We start from the raw sequence: 22609 nt of genomic DNA, 5'->3' as shown, positions 1-22609 counted from the left end.
GCGAATTAACCTCGGTATATACTTGTCTTTACTTGTCTTCACGCGTAGTTTATCCGAAAAATATTAGTTTCATTTAAATGAATAAAACTCGCGAAAATCTTAGATCTCATTATTATTTTGTTATTCTTATTTATTTCTGGATTTGAAAGGAAAAGTAGATCAATATTTCGGTTTTTTTCTTTACCGGTTATTTTAAACATGATCACATTCAAAAATAAGATTTATACTTTTATTTTTTCTCTACTTTTTACTCATAAAAATTTAAAAAACATTAGGAGGAAAAAAAGACAATACCATATTTATTTCTTTTATTAAATATATTACATTAAAAAAAAAAGTGGCAATTTTAACAGAAATTTTGTAAGCAGTTGAAAATTTTGCTGTAAGTAACGCTTAAGTTTCTAGATATGTAATAATTACAGAACATTGTCATGAACCAAATATCGATTTATAAATATTTATTTTGAACAAATAGCTAGATGTGTTATGAACGTAACTATTATTATTAACATTACTGACTTAGATCATCAGTCTTCTTGGTCCCTTTATATTTAGAAATATAGAACCTTTATTTTATAATACATTTAATATTGATTATTAATTTATCTTACAGCTGTTACAGCTATAACATTTCTTTTACTTTTAGCATTATTTAACTTTACAATCTTATATATAAAATTATGTTTTTGATGGTGTGCATTATTATTTTTAGTATTTACCCCCTTGTTAAAGGTTTTATCTTTATGCTTAACCTTAATCCATCTATCATTTTTCCAGTCGTACTTCTTTCCAATTGCTAATAACATGTCTTCAAATTTAGGCCACTTTTTCGTGAGATATAGAATAGTTTTATTGTTTAGCTTTTCTTCGTGTGACGTATCGTCAGTGAAGATTTTATGGTTTGATTCTTTTAGTTGACTCTGTTTTAAACTAAAGTTATTCGACAAATTTATATTGTTTTGAGAAAAATCTGAATATTTTCTTCCAGCGACATAAATATTGCTTTTTTCGTCTTTGTTATTCTCGAAATTGTAATCATCAAACAGATTTTCTGCATATTCGTCATAATATTCTTTAAGTTCTTGTTCGATTTTTACTGTAACAAAGGAACGATCGATTAATTAAAAAAAATCAAATTGTATGAGTTTGAGTACAAAATATAATCATTTTCATATTGAAATAAAAATACATTTTACATATATGACAAGCGTTGTTTTAATTTTAATTATTACTACTATTAAACTTGTTTCATTATTTTACTACTGCCTTAATCACTTTCTTTTCCTATATCGTTTATCCATAATAGAAAAAAAAGCAAACGCATGTCATAATATCTGAAAAATAGTTTTATATTATTGTGTACTCGATCAAAAACTAATACGTCATTATAATGTTCTTTTTACCTCTTAACATTTTCCATCGTGTACAAAATATTAAATAAATACTAACTTATTGAGTATCTATTAAAGAATATAAGTATGTCGGTCTACCACCTTTAAGTCACTTATATCCATTTATTGTGTTACAATAATACTTACTAGCCATTTTTCTGTAGATTTCAATGTCCTTTTTCAATGAATCTTTGGATGGCTTCCATATTCCGTGACCTTGACCTATTAAAAAAATAGGTACCAAATTTTATTACATTTTTGGAGATAATAAATTTTATTTCAATTCTCAAATCTAAGTTCAATTTCACTTAAACTGAATATAACGTGACCGTGTATTAGACTCTTTAACATAATTAATTTTCTAAATTAATTTTTGATTAGCCTACTTTACTCACCTACGGATAATGAGAGCAAAACGAGAAAACACATATGCTTCAGTGTGCAGTTAGACATCCTGTTCTGTTAGCTACAATAAAAAGAAGTCTGTTGCAGTTGTTAATGTCCCATTTAAAGAGAAATTGCATTAAACAAGATCGTTCTAAGTCCAGTGTTACTATGTTACATAAGAAAAAGATTAAGAAGAAGATATTTATTTGTATTAACAAGTAATATATTTATTGAAAAAAAAATCTAATGACAATTATAAATTATTTATCGGATAAAAGAAAATAAGTATTTAAATGTATAGGAAACTTCGTTATTCTTAAATTTATATCATTTTGTTATCTTTTTAAAGCTGTGATCAATTAGCAATCAAACAAGCCTGAAGTGCAGAGATTTCTAGACGACGGTATGGTAAAATATGCTATGTACATTTCCGCTCCAATCAACACTCAGACATCTACGTTTCCAAGCACGCCGTTTCTATCAGAAATTAAATAAAAGCTACACTATTTTTAGAATTTATTACTCATTTTAAGATACTTAAAGTAACACAGACATTTTTAATAAGATTATTATTTATGAGGAATAGTTTATAATTAAAAAAAATTGTGTGTTTTCACAACTGTTAATATATTATTAATTAATTTTAATATATCAGTAATATACTATTGATAAAATTATGATATTAATAATCATTAAACTGATTCCCCTAATCGTTGTTAATTATAATTTGCGATAAATTATAGAGAACTGTTTAATTTTTAACTCTTCCTACTTCAATAATATTAATAGTACATGCTTATACTTAATAATTTCACTAAGGTGTACGACAATTTAGAGTATTTAGAGCTAAATTCATCGTTCATTGAAGTGAAAATGCCAATCTTTCAAAGAAATATTTACAAGCCAGAATCTTTTTTTCCTGTATACTCTTAACATAGTAGGGGATATTTAATATAGTAAAAACGGTTAAAGAATAATATTATAGGAGTTTTTAACAAGAGTCTTTATGTTTTTTAAACGCCTAAAAATATCTCGTTTGCCAGTTAAATATCACACCCACAAAAGAATAAAAATAAGATTTATAAGATCTGTCAAGATAATCTGTTTTAATGAAATTATTAAAAAAACATTTCAGACTATAAAATTCTTGTGTTTTTGTATTTTTTGTTTGTTCAATGGATTCTGAATCCGTTTGGATGAGACTTTATTTATTTATTTATAAACATATTAACCAAGGAATGTTTTATATAATAAATTTATGAATTAACCAGAACTGTAGATACATATATAGAAAAATATGTTGAAAGAAAAGATTTTATCATTTATAATATTACATCTGACATATTGATTATGCATTATCATACAAATTACAAGTCAATTTACTGAAATTCATGTAACAAATATTGAACAAAGCTTACCCATCACAATTACGTCATTGTTAATGTTTTTAGATTTAATGTGTCATCCATGTAAATTCAGGTAGACCTTTGTTATTTATAAATTGTTATATAAACTTTTTGTTAATTAAAACGTAATTGGATGAACTAAATAAGTATACAAAAACATAAACCGTGCGATTAATTACATGAAAATGCAATAAAGTGGGTTAAGATTTTATAATAAAAATGTTCCTGTAAGTATACCGGTAGCTATTATTGAATATTACTTTGATTTTTTTATAATATTTCATTTCTATTATGCAATATGTTTCCTGAAAACTGGTAACGGTCTGGTAAAAGAAATTTCGCCGAACATTTGGTGAAACGGTATTATATATACCTTACAAAGTCGTTAAATTTATTAGTATTCAATAAAATGTATGAAAGAAGAAAAAAATCATTCCATTCAAAATAAAAGAAAAGTTAGATGCTGCACTAATTCAAAGTAAAATATTTTTTTTATTTTATTAAAGGAAGAAATAAAAAATTAACATCACTAGCACAAACTTTCGCCAATGAATACTGTATCATCACGAAACATTACAATAAAAAATACACAGTGTCTTATACTCCCGTTGGGAAAAACTCCGGCAAAATTTCAAGAAACGGATACTAAAAGGTGATTTATGTTAAAAATTGACCTTCCACGGCCCTCCAAGGCAACAATAGGTAGCTTTAACTGGGGCGCTACAAAAAAACTGATACCTTAAAAATATTTGAATTATTATCAATAATGTTAGTATCTTTGCATATTCTTTACAAATATAAATGAAAAAAGACTTTGTTACCATACATAATATAACACAATATATAAAACCTGTCACGTAAAATATAAATTCCGTAACAGCTTTTGTCTTTTTTAATAAAACTTAACAACGGCTAAAAGGAATCCTTAAATATTATTCAAAGTTACTTAATTGAATTCAATTTTAAATTAATACAGCCGTGCACACGTTAAATAAGAGGACTGACAGATATTTTAACTTTATAATGTTATACAATTGACTTGATGAAAATTTATCACATCTTAGTAATTACCTGAATAAATTAAACCATAGACGATGATAATTTAGAACACAAAAATTTTATCAATTTTTTTTACCATGTCAACTTCACAAAACTTTATTATTACGTTAAAATTGTTATAGCCACGAAGTTACGTGTTCCTCGTCAGAGGTTTTGGATAGCACTGAAAGCTTTTCCGCTGAACAACTCGATATTGCCAGACCCAGAATAACATATTTGACTCCGCCATATACCGAGATGTTTACACTTTACATATTGTTCATTGCCGGTTTTAAATGAAGATAGAAAACGTAATGGAGGAAAGACATCAATGAATAACATTTACGGAAAATTAACGTTTTATTGAAATGAAGCGGTTCGCCAACCGTTTTCATTCCACCCTTGATTCACCCTATAATAGCCACCATGTTTTAACTCATTGCATGTCTGCACCTAAGCTCAGACATTCATGACTTCATAAGCGGATGTCTTTTCTATAATACTCATCGATTAATGAGTTTATTAATTTTTATTGAATGTTGCAAAAGCTGCCTGTTTCATGGATCCAATTTATTAAGTTAGTTTTAACTAACCCAAATCTATTTTTTTAGTTTGTTTATTATATTTAGTTTACTAAGTCATACCTACGTAAATTTAATTACACTCATAATATATGTTAAAAAACTTACGAACAAACAAGAGGAAAATGTATGGGATTTAATTTGTGATAAATTTAATAACAAAATTAAGGTATAACTGTGTTACTAATCAAAACTGTTTTCTAATTTTAGAAGACACTTATTTTCTTATTTTATAAAAGTAAGAACAAGATCTGACATTGACATGAATGAAAGAACAAGCAAAATTATAAGGCTATTGACGATATATCAATAAGGACACTAACATACTATCTACGTGCCCTTTTTTATATTTTATAGTTTATATTCTCTTGTGCAAAAAAGTATGGAAAAACAAATATTTATAAACAGGCTCCAATTTCGAAGAAATTGAGATAAGTATTGTACAAATTAGTAAAAGTTATGGGAGTCTGGTCACGTTTGCACCAGACTTTACGTCGCTATAAATTATTTAGTAAAACATTAATTGCTAAAACTTAAATAGTTCATAATCATAAAGGACACAACATAAAGTTAAGTTATATCTGTTAAATGTTCATGAAAAAGTGTTAAAGGTGGTAATCTGCTCATAATATAATTTGATAGAGACACGTAAATTTGAGATGCTCTAATGCTTTAATAAACTTTAATGTCGAATTTAACAAACCAAATTTTAACAGCAAACCAAGAACACACAACGAATATTGTGGGAATATTCATTAAAAACCACTACTGTCTCTAATTTTAATGATATTTACTTAAAGGCTAATGAAGTCACGAGCTACGACTAATACGAAACATCATAAAAAATTGAGGAAAAAGCAGTATAAGATATTAAAAATATTCACAACAAAACAAAGTAATATCTTAAACTGAAGATAATTTCTTTCCCTTTGTTAAAAATAAACATACATTCTGAATTTCAAGTCTGGAGCGACGCTTTATCCTGAAGATTATGTTTACGACGTGCCGCGTACAATTTATCTATTCAAATTCCATTAACGTGTTCTTCAAAAGATTTCTCGTAATTAATGGACGAAGCATTTTTTTGCTATTAATTTTAACCTATTGTTACATTTATATAACTAAATTATATATAAAGGTTACACGACAGATTGGAGATTGCAAGATAATATTTATAACATTAATACATAAAATATGTGTTTACCGATATAATAAATACTAGTTTCTGATGCATAAATACCTCAATTAAATTTAAAATAAATTCATCTCATTAAAATTAATGCAGTATGTGCTTTGCATTTTACTTATTTTGCATTTTACTTACTTTACTTTAGTAAAAAATTATTATTTTTTCTTTAAAACAGTAATTTCATAAATGATAGATCTTTAACTGACCCGTTCTCATGACTTTAGACGTTAATATGAGAACAATTGAATGCTGTATAATGGTTATCACATATCATTCAACCTAAGATCGATTGTCACGAAAGCACAGTTCAATTTGTGTTAGTATAAAATACATTTAATAAAAACATGAGCATAATAACACTTGTATCCTTAATTAGTTAAATACAGTAGTATCACACAAACTTTTACTCATGATTATGTATATTGCAAAAAAACCGAATTGATTTTGTTATTGAACTGAAATAGTTTCTTGAAGAAGTCTGAGAAAGCAGATGGTGCCAATAGTTTTTGGTGAAGCATGTATGTTTAATGCGACAAGAAAGTTGCAAGATATATTAGATAGCCAGATGACGGCTGACTACTTTTAGATAACTTTTGGCGTCTTTCAATTTTTCGTGTAGGTCTTAAGAGGACGAATTCATACAAATCATGTTTAATGTACAGTAGTTTTTATTATTATAGTTAAAATTAAAAAAATATATATAAACGGTGTAAAAAGGATTTTTTTAAATATTGAATTTATTAAAGTGTTATCTTTTGTATATTATACCCTCGCAGAGAGTACATGTGTCTTTTAGGTTTCGCTTACAAGTAAAAAATTCGTGAAGTACTAAAATATTCCGACTTTTATTTATTTAACATTCTCGATTTAGATTCACTTAGGTAATTTACGATTTGGCTCTCGTTGTTAACAAAAGATCGTAAGGAAACATACAACTTTGTCATATATATATATATATATTTAAAACATTAAACGGCCCAATAACACCTCATGGAATAATGAGCATAGCATTGACATGTGATTTATAACTGTAAATTGTTCAATATAAACTTACCTATAAATAAAATGTATGTGTTCGCTGAAAGAGCAATAAATTAATGACTTCTGTATAGTGAATTCAAAAGGTGAATTCTGTATTAAGTATTATAAGCAACGCCCTACGTCAGAGAATTATGATTTATAAGACATCAAGCTCAAATAAGCCTAGCGTGTATCCAGACACCACTAAATAAACATCCTGGGAATACTGGATAAATGTGATACATCTTCTTAGTTAAATGTCATAGGATATAGATATATCATAAACTTGCTAGCTTACATGCATTTTCATTCAAGTACAGTGTATGTAATTATTGGGATAATTAATAGAAAGGTGTCATCAATTAAAATATTCAAATTGAACAGCGAAAATCTTATAAATTCATGATAAGAATGGGCAATTACAAATATTTAGTATGTATATCACCTCTAGGGCTTGAAGTAAAGCCGTTTAAAACTTCGAAATACGACACAATAGCTTCTATCAGATCACACACAACAGAACAATGCGACCTTTTGTGTTTTAACGAGTTCCCTCGGGACATTGGTAAACAGTCTAGTAAATAACAAGCATTTTGTTTCAAGTCATCCACACTTTTGCTAAAATACCGAAAACAAAACCTTGTTGTTAGCTTCTTGTATCGATTAATTATGCAAAAATTATATAAGAACATACAATCAATAATCATTTTGATACAAAAGGGATAAGGATTAATAAAAAATTGGCATATTACAAAAACAAAGGTAATTCTTTACTTGTTACATTTCGTTATCATAATTTTCTTTACTTATGTTAGATTGTAGGTTGACTAGAAGACTGCGTTTTTACAATTGCATTTAAACTGGATTTGCATTTTACCAACACTACTTTTTAGTCGAAGCTCCGTTCAATGACTTAAGATAAAAAGTAACTACATGTAACTCCAGCATTATTAGTACACATAAAAAAATATGCGCTCCCTTATTCAAGCATATAAAGTTTTTCATCTAATGTTTATGGAATGGTAGTGATTAATGTAATACCTAAGTAGGAAACATGATATAAGTGTAATAATTTATTCCAATCTTTCCAAATTCTCAAGCCTTATTCATCGGTTCATAGAGAATTTACAAACAATGTGCTTAATATGCCTTGTGGTGAACATACGAACCCGGGTAACGACTTCTGAACAAAGTTTGTAACCAAATAGAAATTAATATCCTAAATTTTGGTATGTATTTTCCCATTACACTTCAAATAACTATTAATGTGGAATGTTATACATAAAATACTATTATTCTTGAATCTAATTTTGTTTAGCGCTAACATGGTTTAAACACTTTTTTGGAGTTCTATAATAATCCACTAAATCCTAAATTTAATCATGATTTATTTGAAGGCAACGAATTCCTCGAAGAGACCCAATTCAATCACTATTTTTGTTATAAAAATGTTATATAAACATAATAAATAAAGATTAAAATGGAATAAAAAAATATTCATATGGCCTCTAGTCTCTCTCCCCAGTCGGTTTACAAATTCACCGATCGTGCGCCTTCGAATTGATTAGGTTAATTCAAATTTAATTCTTTATATTTTAACGACGCAATTTTCGTTTCATTCACTCCATTTTTATTTGAGCGTTTACTAATATTATTTATTACAATAAATGTATCTCTGGATGTTATCGGCTCTGTACTTTTTGCTTCTGTTCTGACGTGATTAATAATTCAACTGTTAAACAAAAACATCTAGATCACAGAAAATGTTTCTATCTTTTATTTTTTTATCTATCTAGGTCACACGCACCCAGGCTGTGTTTATTTTTATTTTTAAATATACAATTCTTTCTTAAAAAACATACTACTTATTTTGTTATTCTTGCCTTTTGTCAAGACTAAAATTGACTACTACGTAATTTTCTTAATTTATAGACAATCAATTCCGTCATTAAAATCTCACATCAAATTATATTTTTGTGCGACTGTTGTAGGGCTGATGTTAATTGTTCATAGCAGATTTCTCATACAGTTCTATTTTGAAATAAGTGTTTGGGCGGTCGACCATTAGTCGAGCAGCTTCTAACTTTAATATACTCCTAAAATTTTCTTTTTAATCGTTTTTAATTATTACCTACTAACTGCCTCTTGCCATGTTTATAATAGATAAAAATAGTTTTTGCTGTCTTCATTACTGAGTCCTAATCATCTGATTTCAATTAATCATGAAATATTCCACTTGATAGTTTTTAGATCCAGTTTATAATGGCCTACTATCTTCCGTACTCTCCTTTTATCAGTTTAAAGTAGTAATATAAAGTCTTTTTCATAGGGTTATGGGGTACTAGTTATTTTTTTACTAACAATTGTGGTGGAAGAGATATACTTCACTGAGATCAGGTGAGATGTATCATATTAGAACAAGTATATGTATTATTCAGGTATGTTATACGTTATTCTCATTGAAATAAGCTAAAATTGTTACATATTTGTACTATGCTGTATTTTAAGGCTTACCCACAAACATAATTATACATTATACGTCTCTTAGCTGTCTCATCTTATACATATTATTATTTTTAAGTAGAGTATCGATTTCTATAGTAATTTCAACAAGGTACATTACGTTACTATAATTTTTTTTATAACTTTAACAATTTCTAGTAATTTCAATCATCTTTACAAAAATCTATGCGTTTTTAACCCATTACAGATAAATGTAATTTATGAAAAACAATCCGCTTAAAAAAATATATTATCTGTTTTAATAATATAATTTTTCAGCGGGGATAATAGTTAACTTTAAAATTCTTTTGAAACTACTAAGCCTAATTTTAAAAATGGTCAGCAGGTTCTATCAACGTCTAAGAATGAATGACTAAATGAATAATTGTTTTGACTTTACATCTATTAATATCAATTAATTTTGCTTAGGTCTTAAAATTTGTACAATTCAATAATGATATTAGCTTTTGTTTAATTTTCAGCTGCTACAATTTATAACAAAAATATTATTTTCCTTTCATCATATTTGAATAAGTTTTTCCTCTGTTATAATAATATTAAGCGTTCTTTTAAATGTTGTGTCGTCATTATGCGAGTTGCTACAAACATTTTCTGTTGTAAAAACCCTTGATAATAGAAGGAGGTCTATGAAAAAATACTCCTGAATATTACTCGACGTTTGCTCGTTTATAGATACTTCTCAGTGGTTACTCAAAAAAGTATTCGTCCTTCTCTGTTCTTGTTCAAAAATTCTTTATAATATTGGAAAATATAATCCTACCATATTGTTTTAATCATAGTATATATTTTTCTGTCATTAATTATAAATTGTTATGCATAATTTTAGATCGCATTTATGAGGGGACGACATAAAAGTATCTTACTAAAAATATAATTTTATTTTATGATTTGCTTTCTGAGAAAAAAATATTAAATAAAATATTAACACAGTAATATTTGCATAACTTAATGTTAGCTCATGCTTTTTTCTGAAATTATCTAGATTACGTGAAGAACTCCCATTTAACATTCTAATTTAAGTTTCATATATTATACACATGATATTTAAACAAGAATAACCTCCGTAAAATATATAAATTTTTTTAAAAATATTACAGGCATCAAAATGTAATTTGAGGACTTCAAAAGCACCCTGCAATAATAAAGGTGTCAATTACTACAACCCTCATCATATTTTATAAAGTTGAATACCCTTGGAAAGAGAAAATACAATATCCCTCCATGTTTTTGTTGTGATACCTAACAAGTGGTCATATCTTAAATATCAAAGAAATCATCTTATACCACAGTTATAGTTTTTAGTTCACATGTAGTCATAAAGAAATCCCTGCGATGAGTTTTTATAGAAAAGTAAAAGTCGCTTCGAGTCTCAAATAACAACATTAAAATAATAAATAAATTATTCTTGCACTATAGTACATTTACTCTGTAGCCAAATAAAATTATATAAGTTTAGATGATATTTATTTCAAAATCTTTTGACTGCTTAATGTATATTTTTTCCTTTGAAATATTGATAGTAATGTTTAAAGAAAATTTATGTCAGCATTTCAACTCCCTTAATTCTATTCGAGTAAAGCAGGCAAAGTACTGATGACTGGGAATTTTGACCTAAATAACTTTCAACTAATTTCTTAATTGATAAACTTATAAGAACTGAGTTTATACAATATATGGAACATTTTTTGGATAACAATTAGGCGGTGTTCAATTTAACCGCTATTAAATTGTAAACATTTGGTAATCTAATAAAAGTTAAAAGTTATTCAGTTGTATTAAATAAAATATAAAAAATATTGTACTTCTTGGTTTTAATCATCGTTTAAATAAAAAAAAAACAAAATATATATTTTAAAGCCCCGAACTTAAAGTAAGTTAGTTGCTGTTCAAGGGCTGCTGACTTTCCAGTAATAATTGAAATTAAAGAGATAATTTTTTTTTATTCCAGTCAATCGATACTTTGCTCACAATGAATGTCAACTCGTCAAAGGTGATATCTTTAATGGAAAACTTATTATTTATCATTTTTTATGATTGTTAATATTTAAAAAGCATAAATGGATCTATATTTATATATAAAGACTGAAATCCCTATAACACAAATTACTAATTTCCTTTTGAAAGGTGAAAGAAATGTTTTAATGAGACGGATAAATTTCCTAAAAGACGGAATGAAATTACTTCAAGGAAAATGTTTTATGGCGTCGAAAAATTTTAGTGTATTAAGTTACGGCCTCCCATATTTTCTCTGTGACAGTTATGTTTATAATGCTAAATATATTTTTATGTAAGTTTTTACCACGTTTTGTATGTATTAAATGCAATAATAGTGTTGTTATATATACGATATAAACGGATTATCGGATGGAAAAGTATAAAAGAAAATAACATCATTATGACATAAAATATTTTAACACTAAAGCCATTGAAGATACATTTCCTCAACGAAATTTCCATTGGTTTCATAACACAAAAACCTCTGGCCAATATATTTTTTTTGTTTTCCATACTTCATAGAGATTATAAAACCTTTTCCCTATAAATTTATTCCTTATTTTAAAAAATAAAACTAATTAAGGTGTAGTTTAATTTATATTTCTGGACTTAGTGATTTTTATTTCCTTATCTTCAGCAGAATTTTATACAATTCACCTTCGAATCGTTTTTTAAACTAAGCCCATAGTTTTTTCAGTTCTTTTAAAGATTGAGATAGTAAAAAAGATTTTTAGCAATGAGAGTACATTGATTGTCATACAAAGAAATTTAGTTTTTTTATTATTAATCTAACAAGTATTCTATAAATAGGTATTATGCATTGTTTATGTATAGATATACCTTCCAACAAGTAATGACCTCGCATAAGGATTTTTTTAAAGCATTTTTAGCTAATATATCAATAAAAATTCTATTTTATAATAAAAAAATTCATTAACACGAGCAGGATTCAGTCTCTTGAATATCACGTTGCAGTTGTGTTATCAGTTATGCTATCTTGCTTAGTAATTAATTTCGTCTACAAAATTCCTTTTGTACACTTAATGATGTCTTATGAAATATCAAACCTCGGCGCTTACGATATAATAAGGAAAAGGTTTCGCTGTACTTTATTTATAAGAAATAGTTTACTAGTATTAAGGTGGAAACTGTGTAAAAGTATTTTTTTATAGTCTTTAATACTATCGATCAAAATCAATCTCGTTATATTAATTCCTTTTAATATAACTGTTTTTTTTTCTTTTAACGAATCTACAATGCATATTGTTTGTAACTTAAGGAATATAACATATTGTATTCAGCACTACCTCGAATTGTTTGTTCTACTGACAAGATAAAGTCACCGTCAAGATAACTAATTGTTATTCTTCTCAAGCAGAGTTTGCAGCTTTGTAGTCTTGCTATTTAAATTAAATTTGTTCGAAAGTTTAAGTTACAAACTAAAAATTACACCTATAAATAAATAGTCCTAACTATTAAGCAAAGACATTTTCACAATTATGATATACCTAATATTGTACACTTTGATTATATATATTTATATATATATGCATATGTGGAAATCGATGCTAAAAAAACGTATTGAAGGCGTTGGTGATTTTATATATGTGTCATCGGTACTTGGTATTATAATTTTTACCCATTATAATATTACAATAATAATAAATCAAAAATCAGCTCATGAACTTAATTCTTTTAAGGAATAAATTTACGAGTATTCCATTAGGAACATGAAACTTTAATTTCGCGTAACACAATTTTTCTCTTGAAATTGTATTGAACATTGCAAAATAAAATTTATCTGTTCACAGTTTTTACATGTAAAAGCACAAAACAAGATAAAATTTGTGGGGTATGGTGAAGAAAATATAATTGTGATTTTAATAAAAACATATTTTTAACATAATATTAATTTACTTTATGGGATGGCCGTTTGACCTTACAGCGCCTGGGCTAAATAATCAATCAATTAAACAAGTCATCCTAAAGTCAGCCCTTGCTGAACGTAGGTATTCCCAAAATTGCACCATTTTCCCAGTCCTTGTTATTCCCCATCCAGCTTCTACCCTCCACCGTTCTGAAATCGTTTTTCCAAAATGAAATAAACCTCTCAAAATATCCTGAAACTGTTTTATTTTTGTTACTTAAACAAATTCAGTAATTTCCGGGTCTTTTATATTAATTGTTTTTATTCAATAACAAAAAAAGTAAAAATCCCTTGCTCATCATCTGTGGGTATAAATTATCGAGATTATCCTTTTATATTACCAAGCTTAAGCAAATGTATTATTCTTCTCAAATTGGGTCGACCCTCAGATATAAATCTTGGCAATAATAATTAGTCTTTTATTTGGTATCTTGGAAAAGTCTTCCACCAAATTATGGTCTTCTTGAAAATATTTTAAGATTTACACCAAAAACCAAAATTTTTTATTTAACTAAAAACTCCAATTTTGGACTTTTCGAACAAAAAGTGTAAAAAAAAAAAAACAAAATATACGAATTTATTTCTTAAAATTTAACTGATTCCATTTTTCTTAGGAAAAAAAATATAAATTATTATTTTCATAGACGTCTTTACGTATATGTACTACTTATATTACCAATTCTACTTAAAGTATAAATAAAACAGTTGATGTTTGTACATACAGATTTCGATAAAAGTTGACAGCAACTTAGCATAGATATTAGAATATATCTCAAAATTTTTGCGGCAATTACAACAGGATCAAGACAATAAAAGTAATGTCTATGAAATAACTTATACTTGAATTATGATTGATTGAATGATCCCAATTTTGAAGTCTACGCAACTGAAATCGCTGGTGAAAACTAGACAGCTCAGAATAAGCGAGTCATTTTGATGTAAAAAATATAATAAAACGATGTATACTTCCTGACTTATTGTAATAAGAAATATTGTTTAATTAAATAAAAATATTACATTATATTTTGTTATAAGTTTAAAAATTTGTGTTGAATGACAAAAACCTATTTAAACTAAATTGATGTTAGTTTGATAGTCGTAAAAACATTAATTTAAAACACAACTATACCGTATAAATTGAAGAAAGAAATGAATCAAATTAAGATTTTTGAAGACACACATTTAAATTAAACTATATTCATAGAATCTACTTACACTTTTTGTATTTTATTATTATTTAATCTTAACAACCGACACAAAAAGAAGTATGTTAGGAATTTAAGGTAGGCGTTATATATATACATATAAATGTGTGCGTGTGTTTGTGTTTGTATCTGTCTGTGGCATCGCAGCTCTTACAGGGTCGCCAGATTTCGATGCGGTTTTTTCTTTTGAAAGCCAGTTTCCTTGTGATGATTTTATCTAGGCTTTGTTAATATCACTTCAGCCGTCTAAAAGTATTCTCGTATTCTAGCTCTTCTCCAACATGATGTAAAGCCTTTTTGAAGTATGATAAAACTGATACTTGCTTAACGCAAGCCATTTAAATTTTTAAATGAAAATTAATTCACAAGTTTTTTTATTTTCAATTGTTTAATTTTTATTTTCTGAAGTAAGACTGTAACTGTAAATAATTTACTAATTTCATTTTTACACCAGCTCACAACAGACATGAACACTCACCTTAATCTTTTTCCAATTCACCATAAGAATAAAAATAAAAAGACGGATCTCAACCGAATATCGTAGGAGCCGGATGTAACATTTTTCATTTACGTTTTCATCACGTTCGCAGCCGAGTATTTCTCTTTTATTTTAGGACGTGTAATTTACCCATCGCATCGTTTAGAAGTTGGTTTATACAAGCCATTTCTATTGATATTTTCTGCCTCTACTGTATATACAAAACAATAATGATTTTAAAATCATAGTAATAAATTAGTATAGATAAATTTGTTGGTGTTGAGTATTTAGGATATAGATAAATAAAATGACGATAAGCTATCGTATACATACGAATATAGAATTAATCATACATGCAGTACATAGTTATAGAATTTTTATTAGAATTAGCTCAAACTTTGTACTCATTTCATTTACGGCTTCATAAGTTGGAATGACAAGATCACTTCTGTATATTTTTGGTAACAATTTTAAAGTAGTGATTCTGGTTTGATAGAAAAAAATAATAGAATAAAATTATTAAAAGAAATATTTTGAAGAAAATAAGCTTTTCACTTCGAATTAAAAAAAGACATAAACAATATTTTTATTAATTTGAAGGCGCATTTTTTTGGAATTTGAAGGTATCTAATGAATATAAAACTTTTATTTATATGGATTTCCGTAAAGGCAACACAATCAAAATTATAATTAAATTTTATATCTTTTAGTCTGAATTACATTTTGAGAAGAACAACGCAAATTTCAATTCGAAATACGAAACTTTGAAACTGAATGACATTTTTCATTAACCAATTCAACATGCACACGTCAAATGTTTCTGTTACGACTTTAAACATGTAATCCAATTTCCATCCAGAGCCGTAAATACGTAAGCTTGTTACAAATTTCTAGCGACTTACATAAATATCAAGTTAACTCAACGACAGTATTAATTTTTATAATAAAATCAGCAATGAAAATATTTACAAAAAAAAAAAATATAAAAAAAAAACTGTCCATTTTAAAATACAAGTAACCAAACCGTTTTCATTTGAATTTTAATTACGTGTATCTTTTAAATTTATGTTATAAATTTTGTGTATGTATTTTGGTTAAAAGTAGATGTTATAGTTATAGAAAATTAAACATAGAATTCTAAGACATTAAAAAATATGTTAACCTCAAACAAACGAAGGTCAAAAAATTTACCAAACAATAACATTATCAAGCCTAATGTTAATGTTAATGTAACCTTTATAGTTTAATTGATCATAAAAAGAAATGAACTATTGTTTTATGTTGCATTTCTCTTTACAATCCAACTCTACTAAAGTAAGAATATCCCACTTGTATGTAATTCCTACATTAAGTGCTCAATTTATTGGATCGAATTTCTTCTTGGTGCCTGTATCCTGAATATAGAAACTAAATTCTACTAAACCGTTCGTTGTTATTGCAGGAACTATAGTTTCTACCTTTCGCTTAAGTCTTAAAATTTTAAAGTTCCTTTGCAAAAATGGAAGTTTATATCTAGAAAAAATCTAGCTAAGTGTAATGTATTTTAAGTGTTGTATATTGTATTTTAAGACAACAAACAAATTAATTGGACAAACCTTATTAATGTAACCCACAAATATACCGAGTTATAAAAATGATTACTTCATTGATACCACCTGATTTTTATACAAAAAAGTTTTAAATTTCTATTCAAAATAGTAAAACTTGCTTAAAAAGAGGAGGGAATTATTGGAATTTTTGAAAAATCTATTATAACTTATCTTAATATATATTTTACCTAAGCTAAAATCAAAGGTATTTAAGTTTTAAATGGGCTTAAAATATATGTTATTAGTTGACACTTTGTGATCATTACTTCAAGACATATAAACTTAATAGAATATGTACCAGGAAGGGTGTCACGTGTCCCCGACATATAGTGACTTTTGATAAGTTGGGGATTTTCATAGAAACTATTTTACTATTCTATATAAAGTTGACATCCATTTGCAGTTTTAGAACAGTTTAAATTTATTAATAAATACAATATTTACTTACTTTTTTGCCACAATATGCAAAATTTATGTGTCCGCAGTAAAGCATTACTAATTATCATCGCTCTATGAAACCCCAGTAGGTTTTGAATTTTATGATAAAACTGATTGTCTTTATGATTTATGTTTATAGTTATCGGACGATCTAGATATCTATAAAATATCACAAAACACATACATATATGCCAATAACATATATAATTTTTGAATAAGACTCAAAGAACGGAAACAAATAAAACAACCTCACGGCCTAAAGTCATATATATATATATCTGTCTGCGACTATCTGAATTTACGACCATTTTTTTAACAAGGTAAAAAAATTTTCAATAATAAATAATTTATCGGAACTATAAATAGAAAATGATACTCTTTTGTGATTAAGTCAATTACGAATTCATTAACTCACTGCAAAAAGTGATTAGAAATTAAGAATAGAAATTAAGAATATCTATTTATTTTGTAAGGTATTAATTCGGATTATTGGAAAGTAAATAAAAATAGAGTTTTTTTTTGATTAATTAGGTTTTTAGTCGATTTTTATGTAGCTATTTAAAAATTTTATTAGATAGGCTTAGGAAATAGTGTTACAAGTGTCACCATTCGTGCCAAGCTAATTAAAATTAATTATAATAGTGAACCATTGTAATTTTGTATGGCAACATTTAAGTATCAACTTGTATTTGAAAGCTATAAATACTGGCTTCAGCCATTTTCGAAGACATTACTGGAAGTAACGCTGAACATTAAAAATCAAGTCTGAAACTGTACCTCGAACAAATGCTTATGGGCATAAGCGCTGCTATAAATGAGTTCTTCGTGAGATACTGCTCGTCAACTAGTATTTGATACTTATCCCTATCTGAAAAAACTAGAAAGTTAAGTCATAATACTTGCTACAAGTGAAATAAGCAGCATTTCATTTTACATAGATATATGTGTATTGGAGTTAGAACCTCTTCGTTGTTTTTAAAGGACTGACGTCAGCATAACCGACGTCACCGATGCCTTAATTTTCGGCTGTTGTCACGCTCTTACGGTAATGAAGGTAACCTCGTAGACGATTTGATAAATCCTTTATTTGAAAAAGTCCAAGCCCTGCAATGGGTCTCGCGAGAAAGTTTTTAATCTTTTCCATTGCCTGTATTTATACCAAAGCACACTTATTGTTGTGACTGCACTTAGACAATTCGCTGCGCAAGTGGTTATGCATGTGACTTTTGATAATTTTAACTACCGTTATATATATAAATAAAAGATATTCGCTCTTATATAAACAAATCAATTCTTATGTTCAATTTTTTACCCTCGGCTTTCGTGGAAAAAACAAATTTGATTTTATAATATTTTAAATTCATTTTAAACTTTGAGGAATCAAAAGTTTTACTTAAGGTATTTCTTAAGTACAAAATTGTTATTCTCAGAAACAACATAGTCAAATGTAATCAAAAAAATAATAACTCTAGACATTTCATGAGAAACTTCTTTTTTATATAGAGTGCTTTTTACTTCACTATTGCAGTTACGTTCATCGTGAAAATGGTGTACCTTAGAAACATACATCTATAACATTAAATAAATAACAGGCTGATAATTTAAAACAATCACATATAATTAAAACACAGCAACAAAATAAAATAAAATTCGTAGAAAAAGAACTAATTAAAACGGCTTATTTATCGAGATAGTTGTATATGAAAAATGCTACCGTAAATATATATATTATTAATTGGAGTAAAATCCAATGATATCAAATGGACAAACATAAAAAAAGATCAAAGTACCAAGTAAAACCACTTTTTTCACTCAGTATTTTATTAAATGAAGCAGTATTTCTCATAATTGTCACTCACAATTAATTAAAAATATTTTTTTCAACGCTATTTACTTTGCTTTATTCATTATTTCCAATAATAAGACTGCTTTAGTTCGTTTGGCTTAAATACATTAAAAAAATATACCAGTTCTCTATTCACACCGATGTGATGCTGTTTAATTACACTTGCTTAGCATAAGTGAAGACGTTTAAAAATAAATATGTGTAATGATAATTCGGAGAAATAAAAAAAAATCTACTCATAAAATAAAAAAAGCGAATGTGGTGTTTCAGTGAGCGCTATACATAACTGAGACATGTAAACTAAGACATATGTACGTAGATGTCTATATCTCTACCTAAAGGTCCTACCATAGAATAAAGTAATTATTCAATGTATACATTTTTTAATGTAGATTACAATAATAAAATAAAATATATAAATTTTTAAGGGAAACAAAATTTCCCTAAAATAAAATAAACAATATTTAAGCTATAAGATGTTTTGTGTAACGCACAACGCATGAATTATTTTGTCTTAAACAATATACCCTTTATCCCCTTTGTTTAAGTCTGATCTTTAATTAAACATTTTCTCACCGTTTCTGACTATTCTTAAAAGAGAACAGTTACGACTACAAAGACCGATCCTTACAGGCTTTTAGTAAAGTTGGCATAAATGAAATATGCCTTAAACTAATCTTGAAGCTAAAGAATTTTAAAAGCGACGAAATAAAAAATGAATAATATATATGCTTCTTATATTTTTGACATGAAAAGCTATATGATTTCACTTAGAAATTTTGAGCTAATTTTTAAATTGAAATAAGTTCGTGTTGTTAACATGATAATGATATGACAATTTTTCTACGGACAGATAAACAGTCCTCTACTTCAAAATCGTTTTATCAGTAAAGTTGGTATAAACTTTGAACCAAATCATAATTATACCATATACAAAGAAGCTATAATGCTATAAAATTTAAGAAGTGACAGATTTTAAAAAAAAATGTGTAATGTATAACAATTTAAGCCCCGTTTCAACTCAAAATAAAATAAAATTCTATAGATACAAAAATAAATCGGATCAAAGTAAGATCTTTTTGAATTAGACCATACAAAATTTTGATAATTATGTATCCATCTGAAAATATTAATTCCTTACACGAACAGAATAAAAGTAAGGAAAGTATATTTAAAAAACATAACCACAATCATCGCGATAAATTTATTTTAAAACATTTTAAACACAGCAGCTAGAATTATATTTGAATTAATGAGTTGATACAGACTGTATGTATTTGAGACACTAAGATATGAGTTGAGACTAAATATTTCAGTAGGTTATTAACTGATTCTTTCAAAATTTGTTTACTTCACAACCACTAATTGATTTTCAGATTCCAATAATAATGGTATTTTATTTAACATATTTTTTCTATACATAGTAATCTTTAACAGAGCATTAACATAGTTATCTTTTTAAAGGCTCTCTATTGTACTCGTATTATCTTGAAAACAAAATCATTAATTAAAACTTTGGTGATTAACGCCAAGCCTAAAACAGTAACGTTTAGGCCTTGAAATTTAGAACATTGATTTTTCCTTCAAAAATTTTGCCAACATTCTAAAATACCATAAATCACGGCCTTTTTCTAATTCTGTTTATGCAAATGTAGAGCAATCGTGGTATATTCTCTTGACGCTAATCTAATCTTTTTAAAAGATAGCGAGTGGAAATTTATCAAATATTTTTAATAATACTGTAAAGTCACTTCTCGCAATTAATGAGTCTTGATAGACAATTTTTATTTATGGCTTATGTTAATCCATACAAAGAAAAAACTCCCGAGAAAAACTTCAACTGGTCGCAAACGTTTAGGCAAAATTTTATTATTTATTTACTTTAAATATAAAGTAACTAGATGAAAACACATTTTAATTTACATAATTCTCTATATAATTTTAAAAAGGACAGAAAATATCAAAATACTTTCAGAAAATCAAACATTTTAAAATTTTAATACTAATACAAATTAGTTCATTTTCCCTTCCCTAAGCACTTATAAAATTATTTTTAAATTCCTATAACGATAACAATTACTTTATGTATAGCTAACTTCAATTTTAGTAATTACTTCATCTTACAAAATAACCTCTTTAATTATTACTGAAAGATTGGATCCATTAAAAGTTAGACGATTAACGACAAATATCTATTCGCAACTGTAATTCAAACTTGCTCCATTGAAGACTAAACTATTTTAATCTATAATACAATCAATCAGTCTTAAGGGATCCTGAAAAACACCAATTAAATTATTTTTTTTAATAAATATGATAGAAATTTCTTATGTAAAATCCGATTTGTTCTATAGCTTTAAAGAAAAAAACCATGACTTATACTTACATACATCAAAATCTCAAGGGTTTTCTAATGGGAGAAAATTGAATTGAATACGAATGTTACTAAATCATGCTTATAATCAGAAATACTTTACATTTTCACATTAGTGTTTTGTAAACTTCTGTTTTAATAGTAGCAGCTCTGAACTTACAAAAAAAACCGAGATATTAACAATCATGTTTGTAAAATCAAAATGTTTGTAATTTAAGTAAAAGCTAACTAATATTTCCATAATTCATTATTTTCGATTTAAACAGTCAAAAATTTGTTCATAAACATACAACTGACTAAAATGTTTCAAAATTTAAATTTATAAAATCGTTTTATAATGTAATTTTTATCGAAGAAAAAAAAATTAAGAATAGAAAAAAATATGACATAACAAATTATTATTTATTTGACATATATTATTCATAATATGGTTTACAAAAAAAAAAATTTCGCGTAATAAAGATTTTAAAAGTCGAGTAGATTTATAAAGTTTTACTAAGAAAGAAAACTAATTTTATTTAAAGGAATATAATGTAACTCGAACAAAGATTGTCAACTTCTTTCCCGAGTCTTTTGTGCTTACGTAATTTACGAGGATGGTCTTGAAAGATAAGAGTTTAGGATGTCGGAACTTTACTCGCATATCGTTTGCTCTAGCTTATATCTCTTGAGAGAATTACAAGAGAAGCATTAAAAACTTTTGTTATCCGAAATACTGAATAAAAAACAAACTGTTGATATTTTTATTAAATTTATAAAGACTATATTGGAAAGTAATATGTACATGTATACTATTATGTCTTATGAACGCATTTAAACCATTAAGATAGAAATGCTGACCCTTCTTAGAAACTTATTCATATATAAAAAAATATAAAACAAACAAATAAGCTCAACAAGTTTTAGACTCAGTCTTAAATTTTTCCACTAATTAGTATCCGCTATTACGAAACGATACAGTGCACTTCCCTGAATTAAAAAATTTCAGCTCTGAAGTTAAACAAAGCTACAACCCATATAATGTATTAGAATTTAAAAATATCATTTATTCAACGTTGCGATGGATAAGTTTACACTAACTTAGAATAATTAAAATTACCTGGATGAACAACATTGTGTTCTTCCAGTGTAACTGTAAACTTTGTTATAATTAATTATTCATAGTTGAGCTACGAGTCATAAATATGATATTCTTCATATGCTCATTCATTTTGGGACAAAT

General features: G+C 26.8%; 1 protein-coding gene across 1 annotated transcript; it reads right to left on the bottom strand.

The window, feature by feature from the left end:
- Positions 1–393: 393 nt before the first annotated feature.
- On the bottom strand, positions 394–1896 carry LOC116773793 (uncharacterized). The gene is made up of 3 exons (XM_032666267.2): positions 1787–1896; positions 1539–1613; positions 394–1096 (listed from the first exon to the last, which is right to left on the bottom strand). Exons 1-3 carry the CDS (start codon positions 1842–1844, stop codon positions 603–605), a joined length of 627 nt encoding a protein of 208 aa, XP_032522158.1. The 5' UTR covers positions 1845–1896; the 3' UTR covers positions 394–602.
- Positions 1897–22609: the final 20713 nt, after the last annotated feature.

This window comes from Danaus plexippus, chromosome 8, assembly GCF_018135715.1.
Source record: "Danaus plexippus chromosome 8, MEX_DaPlex, whole genome shotgun sequence".
Classification (NCBI taxonomy): Eukaryota; Metazoa; Arthropoda; class Insecta; order Lepidoptera; family Nymphalidae; genus Danaus; species Danaus plexippus.
Note: the sequence above shows the minus strand (reverse complement) of the source record. Positions and strands in the feature narration are given on the sequence as shown.